Genomic DNA, 15909 nt, shown 5'->3' on the forward strand with positions numbered 1-15909 from the left:
CGCAAACACTCGTCTTCATGGAAACCCAGCACACCTCTCAGTTCCGGCTGAAACTGCTGTGTCAAACCCTGCGCTAGTGTGAACCTTGATCCCCACGTGGCCCTTCCCACTTTCTTACCTGCGGCACTGCACTGCTGCCGAAGATTCCTTTGAGGATGGCCAGGCACCGGCCGACAATCACATCGTCGCTTATGTTTTCCATGATACCGGCAGCTTCTCCTGCCACTAGCGCCAGTAGTATTGGAGCTGGAGAAACAGAAAGAACAATGCCAGGGGTTCCTACAGACTCTTCTCAAGAACTTCTTTATCAGGCCCTACATTATTCTGGGCACCCGGAAACAGGAGGACCAACAGACAGACATGCAACACTCCTGCAAGAGACAAGTTCTGTTTCTGAAACTGCAACTCAAAATCTATCCCTCAGAAGGCAGCTGGCAAACTCTAGTCAGTAAAGTGTGACTCACGTACTTAACCGCTTATAATCTGCAGAATACAGAAATCTTGAAGACATAACTTCAGACCCTGCTAAAAAACCCAAAAGGTAATCCTATATTTTAGGCATAGAGTCCTTAGCCCTGACCACTCTTAGACTCCAGGACAAGAGCTACATCCTTCTAACTACTCCAAGCCCCTCCAAGCCCATCACCACCTTCGCCCACTCATTGGGAGACTATTTAGGCAACAGACTTGTGTAACAGGCACAGTACGAGATGCTGGGACACAAAAGCTAGACTGAAGAACCCCACGGATCCATAGAGATGTATCACACGGCTGTAATTACGAGCTGATAAAAGCAAATGAAGAAAAAAAAAAGATACAGAGAAAAGAATACAGGGACTTAATTTAGTTTGAGGCAGAAGTATGTGTCCTGGAAGGCCTCTCTGAAAGAGCGGCAGGTCAAGGCCAGAAAGGCTGGGCAGAGTATGTTACGCTGGGGAGAAAGAGAAGAAAAAAAGCTCTGCGGGCCCAGACCACACAGTACACACAGACACCGTGAGGTAGAAGACAGGAGGTCTACTTGTACACACACACACAAACGTTTCAAGCACCCACAGAGGAGAGCAATCCAATTATAACAGAAATGAAAACAGGAGGCAGGGATTTGATACATGTGTTCTAAAGGAAGTAGTCAAAGATTCAGGGGCCAGTCAGGTACAAAAGTCTGAGAATTAGGAATAAAGTTCCCCTATGGAAGCTTCCCTGGTTCTGCGCCTCCTGGCTGGGTTGATTCTTCTTTTTATGTTCCTTATGCAGTGCCCTGGGCTTTCCCTCTGGGCCTCTACTTACAGCCCTGTTCCTAGAAGGCTCGCCTCCTTAGTGTACTTCCCACTAGGATGTGAGCTCTTTGATGATGGGTACTTTTTTTTTCCCATATCCCCAGCAGCTAGCAGGAATTTCTGGGATTGCTGGTTGAATCAGTGAAAAAAAGCAATACAATATGTATTTGAGAAAACCCAGAATATTCCTAATTCTCTATTCCTATAAGAATATGAAAAAAATTAGAACCAGGAAGCAGTTACCTTTATAGAGGTTCCAGAAGAGGAAGAGCTCACCCCTGCTCGCCGTCGTGCTGCCAACGTGCCCGAACAAATTGACACTTGGATCCCAGAACACACGGTCAAAACACAGCACCACCTGTTGTAAAAAAGGAGCCTGTGACTGATGACAGGGCTCAGAGAGCAGGGCTTGAAGCAGAGCTGGGCCTCGACACCAATACTGCTTCTCAGGCGTTACCAAAGTTTCCTCTCATCTACTCTCCGCATAAGCCCAGAAATCCGTGTCATGAATGTATTTTTTTTTTTTAAAGATTTTATTTATTTATTTGACAGAGAGAGATCACAAGTAGGCAGAGAGAGTGAGAGGGAAGCAGGCTCCCTGCAGAGCAGAGAGCCTGATGCGGGACTCGATCCCAGGACCCTGAGATCATGACCTGAGCCTAAGGCAGCGGCTTAAACCACTGAGCCACCCAGGCGCCCTCATGAATGTATTATTAAAGACATTTAGAGCTGTTTTTGTGGGCTTAGGTCTGCAAAATGATCCCAGAAGACTCGGTCCTTATCTATCTATCTATCTATCTATCTATCTATCATCTATCTATCTGTGTGTGTATTTATTAAAAAAATCAGGCACTGAAATGAAAGGAAATGAGCGAATGACAGGCCTCTCACCCTCATCTCTCAGAGCCGAGAGCACAGCAAATGTGCAGAAATGCAAACCCCGATGATCCTCGTGGACCGCACCACGGGCCCGTGGAGAGATGCCCAGGGCCAGTACCTTGTTCAGGTTGCCGAATCCCATCCTCTGGACGGCGGACGTCTTCCACTCAGGAAGGGGCGGCACAAACTGGACGGCAGGGGGCTGCTGCTTCAGCACCCCCAGGGGCAGCGTGCACAGAACAGCGTCGCACTTGTAGATGAACGTCTGGCTCGTCGAGCGGGTGTTCACAGCTATCACTTCACACCCTAGAGACGTTGGAGGGAAAAGATTTTACTGGCGACTGGCGATAAGGATGGTACAGAACATTCAATGCGTGGGAGCATCTACATACGATCCCATTAATATCCTGTTCTCTTCACTTTTTAATACAAGAAAACCAAGGTGGCGGCGAAGTGACTAGACAGGGCCCCGCAGGTACGAACCGCCAGGACTCAAACGCTAACAGTCAGCTCCGGAGTCCCGGCTCTCCACCGTACGTGTCTTCCCTTCCTCATACACTGGTCATCTTCCAGGCTAACAGCCTTATTAGTTACCAAGAGTTAAGTAAATTGCAACCAAAGTGAAGAATAAAGGTCTGTAACAGTAAAAGCAGTGCCGCCCCACGGTGGTTAGGTGTTTGCTAAGGACCGAGAGGAACGACCCCAGAAGACTGCGGTGCAGACCGACGGGTGCCACCGGGGCGCAGGGCGTGCTCTTCCGGAGATGGCACTGGGAGGCCTCGCCTGCCAGAGTCTGCAGAAAGCTCAGAGTGGACCACAGCAACGGCACTGAAAAGAGTGCCTTTTCCTCTATTTTCTTCAGTAAGTACCCATTTATTTCAGAAAATTTCAGAAAATACATAAACAGCTCAAAACTGGTAGAAAAGCTCGGTTCATGTCCCCTTTCCCACTGTTCTTCACCTTCCTGCAGAAGGCTATTTAAAGGCTACATGCCTCAACATCACCTAGAAGCTGCAAATGAGGGGAATCAAATGGAAAATGGTCTCGGGGGCTGTAAAAATAAGAACATCTGCGGTCGTCTCTGCAATTCTAGAAAAGCGGCCATGGGCAAGCAAGGTTTATGGCCACAACGCCACTTGTCATGAGGGCCCTGGGCAGGGGAGTGCAGTTATTAGCTTTCATCAAGAGTTCTCGACTACTGATTCCAGAGATGGGTGGACAGCAGGTTCTGTGTGCTCTGCAGTAAATGTGCCCCGAAACCAGCAACAGTGAGCACTGAGCCTTCTGCCTGTGGGAATCAGGGCAACGCCATCTCTGAAGTGTGATGCTCCCAGTACCAGAAACCAGCCTGAGCAGTTAGCCCCTCTGAACAGGAAAGGCTAGAATGGATCCAAAGAGGAAGACCCAGAGGGTAAAATATAGGGAGTGGGTCCCACTGTGCCCAGAGGCCCAAATCCCAGTCTTTAAGAATACACTCTGTGGGGCGCCTGGGTGGCTCAGTCAGTTAAGAGTCCGCCTTTGGCTCAGGTTGTGATCCCGGGGTCCTGGAATCGAACCTATGTGAGGGTCCCTGCTCAGCAGAGAGTCTGCTTCTCCCTCTCCCCAACACCCCTGCCTTGTGCTTGCTCTCGCTCTCAAATAAATGAATCTTTAAAAAAAAAAGTCCAAGCTCACTGGCAGTTGTTACGATATCAAAGTAATTCACACACAAATTGGAAACTTGCCTCAATTTTTTTGATTTACGTAACGATGGATCAGACTGCCCAAAGGCTCTACAGGCTCAATCCTTTTGTCATTACAAATTTTTAAAATTACGAGTCATAGTTTACATGATATGACATTTTATCAGGAAATGTACCTGATTTTTTTCCTGTAGGTCAAACTCAACGAAAGATTGGTACCATATTTCAGAGTCAGAGACTTATCACCCCAGTGAAGCAGGGACATACCCGAAGCCGTGTAGCGAACCTGCCGCACCGCTGTGTTCAGTTTAATGTCTAGGCCTTCCGCTAAAGCCACAGGGACACACGAGTAGCCATTCCTCACTGTCAGGTGGCTGCCAGTAAACTCAAAGTCATCATCCTAAAGAGGACAGAAAAGTCCATCCATATTTCCTTAATTTATGCCATACATCCTGAATTCTGTAAGATTAACACTAAAAAACAACTGTTTGTGGAAAACAGCCAATATTCTAAGGCAGAAATCAAAGAACCACCATTCAGTATTCAGTGACAGCTGTCCCAGGAAACTAGAGGGAGAAGACAAAATGCTTACGTGTCCCTAATGGCCATCTCTGGGCAGTAACATTAGGGCAGTTTGCTCTTCTCTAGATTGAGTTTTCTCCTCACAGTCTCACACCCAACCCCTCAGTCCAGACTACCTGGGGGTGGAGGGTGGGATCTCTTGGAGAAAGAGGATTCAATAAATTCAGATGTTTGGCTTTTGAATGCACTACAGATTTGGTAGAATATCAGATTCACCATCCTAATTACGTTTTCTTTTACCTAAGAGCAAAATCAGTTTTTATTTCTTAAACTTACAGACTTGAAAGATGAGGAAGACTTCCAAAACTAAAGTTGGTCAAACTAGATAAAAACAATCTGGGATTATAAAGACTGGCCCAAGAGGCTCCCTAGAGTAAAGAAGTCAACATGTGGCCTGGAAGGAGCCCCAAAATGATCTTACTTCTTTGAATTTACTGAAAAATTTTCTGAAGGCTAGTCAGTATTTTCTAATCTCATGAAATTTCTGGTAGAAAACAAGCATGAGTCTTTTGAATTAGATAAAAATATTGGGTTGGCAGAACTCTCACTACTTAGTGACTGATTCATCTGCTCCCCATACTGATCAGTTCAATTCACCTACACCCGGAATTTAATAAGATGACGAATGGATATATATTGAAAATTCAAATGATAAATCAGTGACAAGGGTCTAATTTAGTATTACATGGAAAAACAACAGCAACAACTGTAATTACCTATTCTGTAACTGGAATTCTGTAAGATTTTTACCACTAATAGGTCCAATCCTCACTCTAAGTCAAACACTAAAGAATACAGAAGTATAACCTAAAGATTAAGAATTTGAACTAATTTTATGAGCAAAATGTACAACGGAAATGAAAATATGTGAGTAGGAGTCTAATATTTACTTCTGTAGTCTTAGGTCTGGCCAAAGTCTCAGATTTAGAGATTGAGCCATTTAATTTCTAAGAAGCCCGGTGACTTCTCAGCAGTTCAAGAGTAACTCACACTTACAATACTTAACAGTAATTTGACTAGTGTAAAACCTGTACACTGAGAACGGTAAAACATGGCTGAAAAATATTAAAGAAAACCTAAATAAATGGAGATATACCAATACCAATCAAAATCCCAGAAGGCATTTTTTAATAGAAACTGTTAAGCTGATTCTAAAATTTTTATGGAAATACAGAAGACTTAAAGTAGACCAAAAAAAAAAAAAAAAGTTGAAGAACTTACACTACCTAATTTCAAGACATACCATAAAGGAACAGTAATTAAGACCATATGATAGTGGCATGTGGACAAATGAGTGACTAGAAGGAGTAACCATGAACAGTCTCACACATGGTCAACCGATTTTCAAAAAAGGTGCCAAGACAAATGAAGAAAAAGGATGGTGCTAGAATAATTAGAAAACCATATGGAGGTGCCCCTGGGTGGCTCAGTGGGTTAAAGCCTCTGCCCTCAGCTCAGGTCATGATCTCAGGGTCCCTGGGATCGAGCCCTGCATCGGGCTCTCCGCTCAGTGGGGAGCTTCCCTTCCTCTCTCTCTGCCTGCCTCTCTGTCTACTTGTGATCTCTGTATGTCAAATAAATAAATAAAAATCTTAAAAAAAACCAAAACAAAACCATATGGAAAAATATGAACCCTACCCTCATACCTCATTGTACACGATAATTAGCTCAAAATGAATCACAGACCTAACATTAGGGCTAAGTCCATAAAACTTCAGGAAGAAAACAAGAGAAAATATAGTGATCTAAGTTTAGACTAAGATTTTTCAGGATACAAAAAGCATGAAGCTTACAAAAGAGAGTTGAGGAAATACGAAGTTTATAAAATTAAAAAGTTTTGCTCTGTGAAAGATACCATTTAGAAAATGGGGGGGGGGGGGGAGGACCAGAAGAAAATATTTACAAAACAAAAATCTGACAAAGGAATTATATCAAGGATCGAAGGAACATAATGAACTCTTACACAATTTAATGAGAAGACAACTAGATTTTAAAATAATGGGCAAAAGATCAGGGGCGCCTGGGTGGCTCAGGGGGAAAAGCCTCTGCCTTTGGCTTGGGTCATGGTCTTGGGAGTCCTGGGATCGAGCCCCGCATCAGGCTCTCTGCTCAGCGGGAGCCTGCTTCCCTTCCTCTGTCTCCGCCTGCTTCTCTGCCTACTTGTGATCTCTGTCAAATAAATAAATAAATCTTTAAAAAAATAAAATAATGGGCAAAAGATCTAAACAGATTTCTTCCCCAAAGAACTGACAGACAAATGGCCAGTAAGTACAAGAAAAGGTGTTTCACATCACCCATCATTTGGGAAATGCAAATAACCACCACAGTGAAATGTACTATACACCCATTAGAATGGCTGAATTTTTTAAAAACTGCCAGTACCAAGTGTTCGTGTGGATGTGGAACAACTAGAACTTTCATACACTGCTGGTGGGAACGCAATTCGGAATAGTTTGGAGTTTCTTATAAAGTTAAAAATCTACATTTGAGAGGCGCCTGGGTGGCTCAGAGGGAAGAGCCTCTGCCTTTGGCTTGGGTCATGGTCTCGGGGTCCTGGGATCCAGCCCCACATCAGGCTCTCTGCTCAGCGGGGAGCCTGCTTCCTCCTCTCTCTCTGCCTGTCTCTCTGCCTACTTGTGATCTCTGTCAAATAAAATCTTTAAAAAAAAAATCTACATTTAAGACCCAGCAATCTCACTCCTAGACATATACCCAAAACAAAGATGTGACTGTTCACAGCAGCTCCAGTCACTTATAGCCAAAAAGCCTGGAAGCAATCCGAGTGCCCACCGGTGCACCAGTGTATGGACAAGCCATCTCCCGCGCACCACACGACAGACTAAACAATGAAAAGAAACCAACCACTGATATGCCAACAACACACGTGAATCTCAGCAACTCTGCTAAGTGAAAGAACTCAGACACACAACGCTACATTCTGTATGGTCATATGCCATATGGTTCAACATATAGGCAATTCTAGAAAAAGCAAAACTACAGTGACAGAAAGGAAATCAGGGGCCGTCTTGGGCCAGGAGTGGGAGGGCTAGAGACTGACTGCAAAAAGGCAAGGAAGAACCTTCCGGGATGGAAATGTTCTGTATCTTGATTATGGTGGTGATTCAAGACTATGTATGTTTGGCAAAACTTGAACTTGTTTGCTTAAAATAGGTAAACTGGGGGCGCCTGGGTGGCTCAGTGGGTTAAAGCCTCTGCCATCGGCTCAGGTCATGATCCCAGGGTCCTGGGATCGAGCCCCGCATCTCTCTCTGCCTGCTTCTCTGCCTACTTGTGATCTCTGTCTGTCAAATAAATAAATAAAATCTTAAAAAAAAAAATAGGTAAACTGTACTGTAATGTAAATCCTCTCTTAACAAAGCTATTTAAACACACACACATACAAATTAAGTTTCTCCTAAGACCCCTCTCAAAGACAATGTGCAACAAAATAAATGATAAAGGAATTTTACCTGGTCCCAGTGTTTAAGGGAGAGTGTAGAGAGAGGTGTAGCATTAGCAAATTCAAGATTTGCAAAATGCCAATCAAGTATTTGTCTGTCTCTTGAGGAGAGATACACGTCACTGCAAGATGAAAACAGAGAGGGACAGGTCACTAAAGGACTACTATCCTCAGTGGGCGAATGGGGACCATCTCAGTAACAGGAAACCTAAGCCTGGTACTGTGTGCCTTATACAAAGAAATTACAAGTCAAAAAGTAGGACCTTATCTGTCTCATAAACTCCTTTATTACCGGGCAAGAGCAGTGCCAAGCGCACTACATAAAGCGAATTACTATCAGGCTTCATTTGCCTGGGGGTGGGGCGGTGGTGGAGACAGGGCGCCTGGGGGGCTCAGTCAATTCAGCATCTGCCTTCGGCTCCGGTCCTGATCCCAGGGTTCTGGGACTGAGTCCCACATAGGGCTCCCTGCTTGGTGGAGAGTCTGCTTCTCCCTCTCCCTCTCCCCCTGCTTGTGCTCGCTTGCTGGCTCTCTCACTTTGTCAAATAAATAAAAATCTTAAAAAGAAAAAACTTCTTCATATCAGTACCTGGCATTATAAAAGCTTATTTGTTTTATAAATAAAGCAAAAAAAAAAAAAAATTTTTTTTTTTTAAAAAAAAAGCAAGAGTGGGTAGCATCCCCAGCTCCAGAACAGAGCAGAAGTACGGGAGGCCAGATGCACCATGGAGCACAGACAGTACCAGCATGTAAGTTCTCACTATCAAAAATCCAATGGAAACAAAGTAGAATACTTTCCTAGTCATCAGAATTAGGGGAATTTAAAGCAATACCACCTTCTACTCCACTCACAGGAAGACGGTATATTTCATTCAAATACGGTATCTTATGGAGAAAGGTTACCTTTTCAAAAACAAATGTATTTAAATAGGGCACTCCTACCCATTAAAATCACAATCCATTCACTGGACATAAATAAAAGCCCACAGTGGTTTGTAATTTTCCCTCTAAATATGACAGAGAAGAGCAAAAGGATAGCTTTTGCTATCCTTTGAACATTTGTGTATTTTCCTCACCTTGGGGGATTGGCTTCCAATTCTTGAAGTTTTTCTTCTAGCTTTCCTTGTGTTTCAGCTAATTCGTCATATTCCTGGTAAAATTAAGAGATTAATGGGTCAGAGACCAATCTCATTTATACCTCAAAGTGTAAGGCCTGGACCACCTCCCTGTCCAGGTCACATCTGCGAGTGGGCCTCGGCTTAAGGCTGGATCAGGGCTCTTGATTGTTCTTGGAGACCAGTTACAATGTGAGCCTGGAATGAAGGCGGGATGCAGAGGAGGGAGAGGGCGTGCAGGAGGAGGAGATAAAGGAAGACTAGCACACTAGTGCGCTACAAAGAAAGAGTGAGAAAGACCAGCAACTATGACTTCCTGTGCATTTCCCATGTCCCTAGCACAGGACAAAGCATTTTAGATCTCTTACAAAGGAGAAGTATTAACACTGTGTCACAGATGAGGTGGTCACGGAATCTAAGCTCCCGTGGCTGAGAGATACTGAGGGATTTCAACCAGAGAGTTCTGGTATCAAATGACGACAGTCTATGTTACTATTCTAAGCTGACAGGGACAAACTATGACAGGGAGCTGCACTGAGATGTAGGTAAGTTAAAGCACAAGACTGTGAAAACAAAGTAGAAATTCTGCAGAAAAAGCAGATCTCAAACCAAACTGACCCATTCAGTCCCCTTGGTTCCTGTGTATTAAATCCTCTTCTTCCTACCACAGGCACCCGTGATTAGTCAGGGGCTCTCCCTTTTCCAGCGCTTCCCAGACCTATGCTCTTTCTTAGGATTCCAAGGAAAACCGTCTAGGTATGGACACCCCACCTTGCACAGAGCAGTCAGATCTCTGTGTTTGCTTTTCACTAAGAACTCGGCAGTGATATCTCTGGGTGGCTTGACCTCTGATGCTTCTTTGTATTGCTGATGGAGTTCTTTAATTTTCTCTTTCAAGTTTACCATCTAAGAGGGAAAAAATACGCATTTACCATTTCGGATAGTGATGTAATCCATCTCCAAATCACATGTGTCAGTTCCCCCTAAGCTGCTAGTTACACCAAAACAGGTTACAATGCAAGGTCCTTGAGACTCTTCAATACCTCTTCTACATCATGACATTTTAGAATAGGGAAAAAATCCTATACGGTTCAACACATAGGAATCACACCATTATCAGAGAAGTAAGATCATCCCTGCCTTCTAAAACAAAGAGAGAACCAGAAATGTTCCATTAATTTAAAAATGTGTGTGTGTGTGTATGTATATATGTATATAAAAATCAAATTCCAGGACAAAGCACCACTTAAACTTATTGTTTTGGGGAACAAATTGTCATGATTTGTTTTCTAAATTATGTAAAGGCTATACCACCACACAGAACCTTCCAGAGCCATTCCTAATGTTAGCCTCTCAGCTTTCTGATGGCACTGGGCCCCACAGCTATCCTGCCAGCTGGCTGTCCTCCAGCCTCTGCTCAATTCACACGTGCCACACACAATCCATGAAGAAGGTGGGCACAGACCTCTTCTCACTGGACAGGAGGAAGAAACAAAGCACAGTGAGAGAGGGAGGCAAGAGTATGGTCACAAGATGCATCCAGATTTTGCATTAAAAAGCTCCCCCCAAGGGCCGTCCCACTTCATCTTTTCTCCCTAAGCTGATACTACATTCGCAGCTGGCAGGATCAGGAGAGAACAAATGGTTTCCCAGTCTGGAACCAGGACGCTGTGAAGTGGTGGGAAAGAAGAGTCCTCAGCAGACACACCACTAAGGACTATCCCCATAACTGGCACCTCAAGCGAAATAATTACGGCAATGAATTATGGTCCCGGATGCAGACTTGTCATCCTCCTCAGTGGGAATTCGACTCCAGCACAGCTGATCTCCCTCTCATCACAGAAGCCAGCAGAGGGCACTGGGCTAGCTTTGCCAAAGGGAAACTGACACAGGAAAGATCTACTTCCCCTGGCAACAACTTGCCAATAATACCATACCGAAAGACAGATAAAACCGTGTCTTTTGTTAGTCATTTTTTTTTTTTTAAAGAATAATGAGTCCCAGCTGCGTGGGGACTGCGAGGGAAAAAAACAAAACTGAAAATTTCTCAAGCCCCCCCAACCCGCACTAATACATCTTCAGCTATGAAGAAAATATAAAATTTCACCTTATTAAGAAGTTCTTTCAACTCCTCTTGAGTCTTCACTATCTTCTTCCAATGCTCAATTTGTTCATCTTTGACATGCTTTTCTTGTAACCTAAAAGAGACAATACATACAGCCTGGTCACACAGCCGGCTTTGTACCCAAGACAGGAATGTATCAAAAACATTCAAGGACATCAAAGCCCACTGAAATTTCTAATACTTTGGAACAAGAAAGTTGGCAGGTGGCAAACTGTTTTCTAGGCTATGTTAAATATAGTTCAATACCATAAAAGCTGTGAATTTTAGAACTGAGAGGGGTCTTAAGGATCATTTTCAAAAATGGTTTTGAGACTTAATTAATTCACAAGAAAATACGTGAAAACTCACTCAAATAAGACCTGCTGAAAACATCAAAGCATAAACAGCAAATCTCTAAGTGGAATTCACTATTCAATAAGCAGTATCAAAGTACTTACTGAATGACAACTTCCAGTGCCTGGCCAAGGGACACAGGCTTATTATTGAGGACATTGAAGTCTAGCTGGTGACTAAGGTAAGACGTAGCTTCTAGCAACCGGTTAAACTCTTGCTCGACCATTTCATCTTTTTCTTTAGGAACCTGAAAATCCGAAGTATAGCAGAGTTGGTCCTTATAATAAGACTGAACATAATCATCCATGAAAACACAAATGCTCCACAGTTTCAAAGGTCAAAATATGCACCTCAAAGGGGGAACCTTTGAGGACAATGATGCCAACTTTCTTTTCTATGAAGTGGTCAACTCCATTAAATGAGGTATGAAATGTTTGGTCCTGATATTTTCTATACTCCCAATTTTGGCCTCCAAGCTTGGACTCCATCTCTATTAATGGCCATAGAATTCAGACTGGTGCTAGCTGGTGCTAACTCAGGTAGTGTGGGGCACAAGGTGTCCTGGCGCTGACATGCACTGAGAGAAGCTGGGCTGACATGCAAACGACACACTGGAAAAGTCTCAAAGAACAAAAACTATGTCAACACACCTGAGGACCTTCCAGAAAAAGGGCAGGATGAAAAAATAAGAAGCCCAAGGTATTGCCTTTCCCTCAAGATGTGGGAGTAGGAAGAGAGAAGTGAAACTCACGACGATGAGTAAGAACACAATAGCGCCTTCATGCTTTTGCAGAGTAACAGTGTGTTTTATGGCACCAATTAAGTTCAGAGCTGAATGTCCAAAGCGCTGAGACTATGCGTGACTGAGGCACCAGGTCTGGCGCGTTACTGTGCAGGAAGAGAGCAGACTGCAAAGCAGATCATCAAGCTGCAAGATCACATTCCTAGTCCCTGCTGTGCCCCTGCCTGTTGATACCATCAGCTGGTTGACACGAATCCCTCTGCTGCTGCTCAATTCAGTCCTAAAGGAAACTGCATCTACAACTTTATTGCTGAATTCACAGCAGCAGCAAGAAGGGAAAAGCATATCCAAAGCAAGTATGTCTAAAGCAAGCATCTCTTGCTAGAATTAACTGCACATCAACTGGGAAATGGGATTCAAAATATGGAATTTCACTTTACAGCCAACCCAAAATTGGTAATAAGAAGACAGCATTAAAGAACATTCTAATAAACACTGAGGCCAAGGAGGAGTGATGTTTTACAATCGGGGGAACTTGTGGATGAGATCACCACAGTGAGATTCCTCCTCTCATTTGAAATGCCCGCGCTTTTGCCCTTTCCAATTAAACAGACAATTTGTAAGGACCTAGTCTCTGCCCCTTCACTGAGGGGGTCACACGATTATCTCTACAGGATGAGCCACGGTGTGGCAAAAGAACACGGCAAGAAGTATCATCTGCACCCAAAAAAGAAAGGGCAAAGAACCGCAACTCTCTTCTGGAACTGTAAATATGACCCCATAACTGACCCAGTCGGAATCACATTCGAAAGTATCAAATTCTAAAAGGCCAAAGGTGGGAGCGATTAGGAAATCTTTATGAATTAGAGAATCGCCCTTGGCCTAAGAAACAGAAATCCCTCAGAATCTTCTGGTTGAGAAATAAGGCAGAGAATCGGACTTGGGATGCTTGGTGCACTTTCTGTGCGAGTCGTACCTGAGACCTGGTGGATCAAACACGTCTGACCTACCCATTCAGTTCCATGGCCAAAGGAAGGAGCTCCCGGTGACATCCCTAACTGTTCTGATGACGCAGCTATCACAGCTGACGGAAGACACCCTCCTGTCAGGAATTTCGTTTACTTTCCTGTTAGCCGCTTTCCTCACTGATGTGATGGGTCATATACAGAGCAGCTCACAGCAATGCTGAAATTTTGCTCAGTGTGATTCCTGCAATGATGTTACCAAAGATGGTTCTAGAAACTCTAAATTTGGCGTTTCTTTTAAAAAGGAAACAATGACATTTTTAACATGAGCGCTATATAGCTATGAGATCTGAACTTATCTCAGATGCAGTGTGCATGACTGCTTTTCCTCGAGTACAAAATAGTGATATTTCTACGTGTGGCTTCAAAAAAGCCTAGCAAGAGGATGCTACAGAAGCAAGAGGGACCAGATCACATGTGCCTCTGCAATGGGGCAGAATGTGCCAATACACAGTGTGCAAATGGTACAGATTAAAGCTCTCCCAGTGTCAACTGGATGGCTTGCTTCAGACAAGCTTTAATCTTTGTAGCTAGGGTGACAGTCACATAGGGAAGTTCATACTGAAAAAGTACGCAGCACTCAGGCTCAGTAACTAGGGTCCAGGGTGTGTGGTAGAGAAACATTTAAAGGGACACTGTCAAGGTTAGAGGGACCAAATTTGACCTTTTGTTTCTTCCCTCTGTTTGCTGAGCAGCCCACTTGATTCATAACACTTTCCCCTTTAGTCCACCCCCACCCCACCCCACAAAAAACCTTTTTACATGCGCTTTCAATGACAAAAACTCAAATGGCACCAGTCCAACATATAGGCGCAACTCTACAACAACAAACCAGTGTGAATGTATGATGGAGAGGATCTTTGGAAGGGAAAGATCTAAGTTTCAAGCTTTTAATGGGTTATTGTAAACAGTGAAGAAAATGATTTGAAAAATTATAAAAAAAAAATACCTTGACAGTGTCCTTTTAACCAGTGCAGCAGAGAGAGAAATAAACTGTAAATAACAGCCCAACAGCCACGTCAAGTTTAGTTTCGTATGACAGCAGTAAAATCAAGGCTTCAAACACACAGCATGACAGAAGCATCCTGTTAGCTCAGAAGCTGCAACCACCAGAGAAACAAGGAACAGACTGTATAGAGACCGAAATGGGAAAGTCAAGGCACAGAAATGGGCAAAAGAAAGGCAGTTTGCGGGGTGGGGTGTGAGGGTGGTAAAGGGAGATGGTGTCAGAAAGCAGTGAGGAATAAAGCAAAACTCAATAAAAGAGAAAAGGAAAAACACAGAACAGTAACAGGAATAACAACAAAAACAAACAAAAACCAAACTGAAAGATGACTGCCTCATCTGACTGACACCAGGATGGCAGGCTGCATCTCTGGCCGGCTGACTGGGTCCCCTGCTCTAACTGGAGACTCCACTCTCCAGAACAGGAGAGAAGAGGACCGAGGCCACACCATTTTCCACCTGGTTAAGCAAATTTTAGGACTGTTGCCAAAGAGACCAGGGATAAGTTTCAAACCTGGATTTTAATCCCATTAACTTTAGAATCCCACTTTGAAATTAAAATATTTGGAAAATAGCAAATAGTTGTCCATTAGGAAACCAACACTGGGGAAAAAACCAAAATGTATTTTTGGTATATTTAAATCTTGAATCTGCTTCTAAAATTAAGCTCGTCAGATATGTTCTATTTGACATACTCACACAATGAAAACAAGTTTAGCAACTGACTAGCCCCTGAGCACTTCTTAAGTACCTGTTCTGGGTCACTGCCCTCCCCTCGGTGAGAACCTCTGAACTGTTAGTTCCATAAATAATTATGGAAAGGAGCCGAAATATTGGCAATCTTCAAACACGGGTCGCAAAAATTTTCACTTTTACCTATTCTATGCTAGCTTCTTCGACTGCACCCTGAGAAAGGAACTCAGCAAACGACTACATGGGGCTAAGCAGCAGGTCTGCTGGCAGCTGGGTTTCTACGACAACATACTGAGAACAGAACAGCAAACTCAGAAGGGAAAGTATCTTTTTTTTTTTTTTTTTTTAAGATTTTATTTATTTATTTGACACAGAGAGATCACAATAGGCAGAGAGGCAGGCAGAGAGAGTGAGAGGGAAGCAGGCTCCCCGCAAAGCGGAGAGCCCCATGCGGGACTCGATCCCAGGACCCCGAGATCATGACCTGAGCCGAAGGAAGCGGCTTAAACCACTGAGCCACCCAGGCGCCCCGGGAAAGTATCTTTAATGTTGTTCTCTAGCAAAGACTCGCAAAAAGGATATCATTTGAAACAGACCTTTTTTTGAAACAGATTTTGATTATGACTTTTCAAAGCCATTTACTTCTCTATGAAAGACTCTGAACAGTTCCTTCAAACTAAGAATCTGTCGTGTCCCACTGCCCTAAACAGGTACAATGCTAAGTGCTCTGGTCCTGTAGAGATGACATGGAGCATCCCTGAGCATGGGTGGGGAACAGCAGCTTGGGTATGTAGCCCATGCAGAATAAATTTAGGGAGAGTCAAGTGACTTTCTGGACTGGGTCCTAATCCTGCAGGAAGTCATCTCAGAGGAAGGACAGCTCTCCTCAGTTCTACCTCTGGTTACACTCTACCATCACAAACCCTTTAAGTCTTCAAAACCCTGTCCATTTCTCTTGCTTCCAGTGTGCAGAAGCTCTCCAGCAGCAGAG

General features: G+C 43.8%; 1 protein-coding gene across 4 annotated transcripts in view; it reads right to left on the bottom strand.

Moving 5' to 3' along the window:
* The window catches only part of KDM1A (lysine demethylase 1A), a 61958-nt gene that overhangs the window by 2011 nt on the left and 44038 nt on the right, over nt 1–15909 (bottom strand). For 2 of the 4 annotated variants that reach the window (XM_046023721.1, XM_046023737.1), the window contains 10 exons: nt 14170–14181; nt 11558–11700; nt 11103–11193; nt 9767–9901; nt 8957–9030; nt 7891–8002; nt 4106–4238; nt 2275–2462; nt 1521–1635; nt 119–246 (listed from right to left, as the gene is read on the bottom strand). In XM_046023721.1, coding sequence (XP_045879677.1) covers nt 119–246; nt 1521–1635; nt 2275–2462; nt 4106–4238; nt 7891–8002; nt 8957–9030; nt 9767–9901; nt 11103–11193; nt 11558–11700; nt 14170–14181 — 1131 coding nt within the window. The remainder of the gene's footprint in view (nt 1–118; nt 247–1520; nt 1636–2274; nt 2463–4105; nt 4239–7890; nt 8003–8956; nt 9031–9766; nt 9902–11102; nt 11194–11557; nt 11701–14169; nt 14182–15909) is intronic. The other 2 variants (XM_046023728.1, XM_046023745.1) reach the window with 1 other exon arrangement.

The sequence above is a fragment of the Meles meles genome, chromosome 1, assembly GCF_922984935.1.
Source record: "Meles meles chromosome 1, mMelMel3.1 paternal haplotype, whole genome shotgun sequence".
In the NCBI taxonomy this organism is placed as follows: Eukaryota; Metazoa; Chordata; class Mammalia; order Carnivora; family Mustelidae; genus Meles; species Meles meles.